The sequence below is a fragment of the Gracilinanus agilis genome, chromosome 2 (genome assembly GCF_016433145.1).
Source record: "Gracilinanus agilis isolate LMUSP501 chromosome 2, AgileGrace, whole genome shotgun sequence".
NCBI lineage: Eukaryota > Metazoa > Chordata > Mammalia > Didelphimorphia > Didelphidae > Gracilinanus > Gracilinanus agilis.
Window position 1 is genome coordinate 408774836 of NC_058131.1, and position 3964 is coordinate 408778799.

At 39.7% G+C, this 3964-nt stretch overlaps 1 protein-coding gene across 1 annotated transcript; it reads left to right on the plus strand.

Annotated features, from left to right (window-relative positions):
- Positions 1-2354: 2354 nt before the first annotated feature.
- On the plus strand, positions 2355-3891 carry BDKRB2 (bradykinin receptor B2). Its single transcript, XM_044661871.1, has one exon. It carries the CDS (start codon positions 2355-2357, stop codon positions 3465-3467), a length of 1113 nt encoding a protein of 370 aa, XP_044517806.1. The 3' UTR covers positions 3468-3891.
- Positions 3892-3964: the final 73 nt, after the last annotated feature.

Consider the following 3964-nt stretch of genomic DNA (forward strand, 5'->3'; position numbering starts at 1 on the left):
CAACCTGAATTCAAATCTCAGCTCTCATATATATGAGCTATTTGACCTCAGTCAGGTCATTTAACTTCTCTGTGACTCATTGTCCCCATCTTTAAATGGAAGATATGGTACTGCATTATCTACCTCACAGAATTGTTCTGGAAAAAAAAAACACTTTGGAACAGCTCTGTGTATTAGGAAGGTTTTCCTCTTATTAGTTCAAAACCTAGCAGAGTTCAATCCTTTGATTTAATATGGAAAGCAAATGAAACCCAGAAAGGGTTGCTTATGATTATAGAATGAGTTAGTTCCTGACCTGGTAATAAAACCTAGAGCCCAGATATTTCCTAAGTTTTGAAGAGTGTTTCATTTTCAAGAAAGAGGTCCCAGGAACCATTGTAAAATCCTTCAGGTCAGGGCTTTTGTTTCTGTACTATAGACTGGCACATTATCATGCATATTTCCCAGAAAGAAAACTACATTGAGCAAATAAAGAAAGGATGATAGGTTGTATCTGTTACTTTGCACAGAATTTCCTCCAACTCTCATTACTGAGAGAATTCTCACTGTCTACACATTGTTTATTTCTGTGCATAAAGCTTGTTACAGTTTCCTCTTGGCTTCTATGCCATATCTAGGATAATTTGGTTCCAGGCAAGGCAGAGGAAATCCCTTAACTAAACCTGACCAAAGGACTTTAGATGTAGCCTAAGAGAGAAATATTTTCTCTTGGGGAAAAATCTATAATAATGACAGGATGCTTTGTGATTTGTAATGGAGCATCTCCTAGGATTATTTTATGAGCTGCATCCCCTTCCTCCTGTTCCATAAAACTCATTTCCTCATCATTCACTCCTTATAACATGGACAGGCACTAAGTAGACCCCAATTTGATAGTGGGGTAGTGATGAAATTTGAATGATGTTTACCCTCCTGTATACAAAGACTGTAGGATCATAAGCTTAAAAACTAAAAAGAACCTTAGAGATCACCGAATTCAACACCTTCCTTTTCCAGATGAAGCAACGAAAATCCAAAGAGATTAATGACTTATGCTAGGTCACATACATAATAAGTAACAGAGCAGGGATTCTAACTCAAATTTTCTCATTTCCAAATTGACATTTTTCTACTCTACCATATTATTTCTTCTAAGGACTCACCTCAGTTCTGGGCTTGAGCATGAGAAGAGGGAGGAAAAAAGGACAAAATGATACACTTGGCCTAATTTAAATTTTTTTCCAAAAGCCAGTCATCATCTCCCCTTTGCCAAGACAGATTTACATACAGATAATGATCTAAATTTCTTTACCTCACATTCCAGAGTATTCTTCACAGATCTTGAAGGTGTTACCTAGCAGGAGCTATTACCTTAGTCCAGTGGTTCCCAAACTTTTTTGGCCTACCGCCCCCTTTCCAGAAAAAATATTACTTAGCCCCCTGGAAATTAATTTTTAGAAAATTTTAATAGCAATTAATAGGAAAGATAAATACACCCATGGCCATCACCGCCCACCTGGATCACTGCAGCACCCACCACGGGGTGGTAGCACCCACTTTGGGAATCACTGCCTTAGTCCTTTCAAGAATGATGTGAGTCCACTTCCCCCATGAATTCTTCACTCCTCTCAGAGTGGATGATCATCTTAACAAGCAAGCCTCCTTCTTCCCCACCTTCATCTTTGTTCATCTATCCCTAAGCAATGAATACCTTCTTTCTCCTTCACCTGTTGAATTCCTATCCATTCTGAAAGCTCAACTAAAATACTTCATCCTCTACACAACCAGCCTGGTCTACCCCATCCATAAAAAACTTCTCTTCCTTATCCTCCCTCCTTGGACCTCAAAAAGCCCTTCACTTTACAACTTTATTCTAATATAATTACTCCATACCATTTTATGTTATATTTATCAGTTTGTGTCTTGTCACCTTGTTAGTCTGTAGGATCCAGGAGTTCAGGGAATACTTGATGTGAATTTTGCATTGACTCTAAAATCTAACAGGATTCTGTACACAAGAGTCATTTTACCAATCAATAAACATTTAAGTGCCTACCATGTGATAGATCTTGTGCTTAATGCTGGGAATACAAAAAAGAAGGAAAAAACAGGCTCTGCCCTCAAGGAATTTACAATCTAATGGGAGAGAGACTATGTGCAATCAAATATATAGAAAGCAAGCAAATACAGGAAAAACAGGAAATGATAGAAAGAACTACGATTAAGAGGAGTTGGATCTATTGAGTTGTATTGAAATAAACTAATTATCCCACTGACCCATGGGATATTTTGAAGAAAGCTATAGATTTTTTTCCTTGACTTATCACTGACTATGTGGTGTAATGATCATTTCCCCACTTTCTTTCAGTGCTAAAATGATCAACGGCACACAAGAAGTCCTTCCACCTGGAATTAATGAATCATTATTCAATGAGTCTAAGAACAGCCCGTGTTCTCCCCCTGAATTTTGGGATTCATTTAACACAATCCAGACCCCATTCCTCTGGATCATCTTTATAATGACCACAGTCGAAAACATGTTTGTTCTCAGTGTTTTCTGTTTGCACAAAAGTAGTTGCACAGTGCCTGAAATTTACCTGGGGAATTTAGCTGCAGCTGACCTGATTTTAGGTGTTTGTCTCCCTTTCTGGGCCATTAACATTGCCAACAACTATGACTGGTCCTTTGGAGAGATTCTCTGTAAAGTGGTGAACTCCACTATGTGCATGAACTTGTATAGCAGCATTTTCTTCTTGATGTTGGTGAGTATTGACCGATACCTGGCTCTGGTGAAAACCATGTCTATGGGTCGAATGCGAGGTACCTGCTATGCCAAATTCTACAGTTTCATCATATGGCTTTTTACATTGATCATAAGTTGCCCTATGTTGATTTTTCGTTCCCTCATGGACTATGACGAGGAGGGCCACAACATCACTATTTGTTTCATCGACTACCCATCACCTAAATGGGCAGTCTTCAACAATGTTCTCCTGAATGTCGTAGGCTTTGTGCTGCCTCTCTGTGTCATCTCTTTCTGCACTGTGAAAATCATCCATGTTCTTCAGAACAATGAAATGCAGAAATTCAAGGCAATCCAGAGAGAGAAGAAGGCTACCATCCTTGTCCAGGTGGTCCTTCTGTTCTTCATCATCTGCTGGCTCCCTTTCCAGATCAGCACACTGATGGATACCTTCTATAAGCTGGACTTCATCTCAGACTGTCAGACTAAAATAATTTTAGATGTGTTTACACAGATAGGAACATATGTTGGTTGTAGCAACAGCTTCCTGAACCCTCTGGTATATGTGATTGTGGGGAAAAGGTTCCGGAAGAAATCTAAGGAGGTTTACAAGAGATGGTTCAAGATTGGGTGGTGCCAATCAGACTCAATCCAAACAGAAAATTCAATGAGCACTTTGAAGACCTCCATATCAGTGGACCGTCAGATTAATAAAATACATAGGCATCTAGAGGGTACTCGGTAATCTGTTCTATTTTATTTTTAAAAGACTGTAAAGCTATGACCTTACCTATGTTCATGAGCCACTCTCAATATGTACTAGCTACAGTTGGAGTCAGTAGAAAAGCTTGTTTTTTCTGGAGGTGCAAGAGCAGTGAAGAGAGGGGGGAAAGTAGCAACAGGTCACCCAACTCTACATCCACCTGACCCCTCATCTCCCCTGCCCCTGTACAACATCATGGAACCTCAGAAGAAATCCTAGGCCTGGAAGTTCTCATGCCTTTTCAATGACAGAGCAGTCACTTCCCAGTAGGGAATTGGCCAAATTATTTTCCCTCAGTTTTTGAATCTGGCTATTGTTTGTAAGGATGAGATCCTTAACTAATTAAGGCTCATCTCCAAGCTCAATGAAGAAGTTGTTTGGGATAAAAGAAATGAGGGGAAGAGAGGGGGAGAGAGAGAGAGAGAGAGAGAGAGAGAGAGAGAGAGAGAGAGAGAGAGAGAGAGAGAGAGAGAGAGAGA

What these genes read in the sequence shown, in the direction of transcription:
- BDKRB2 (XM_044661871.1), top strand. Translation starts at nt 2,355, where the DNA reads ATGATCAACGGCACACAAGAAGTCCTTCCACCTGGAATTAATGAATCA.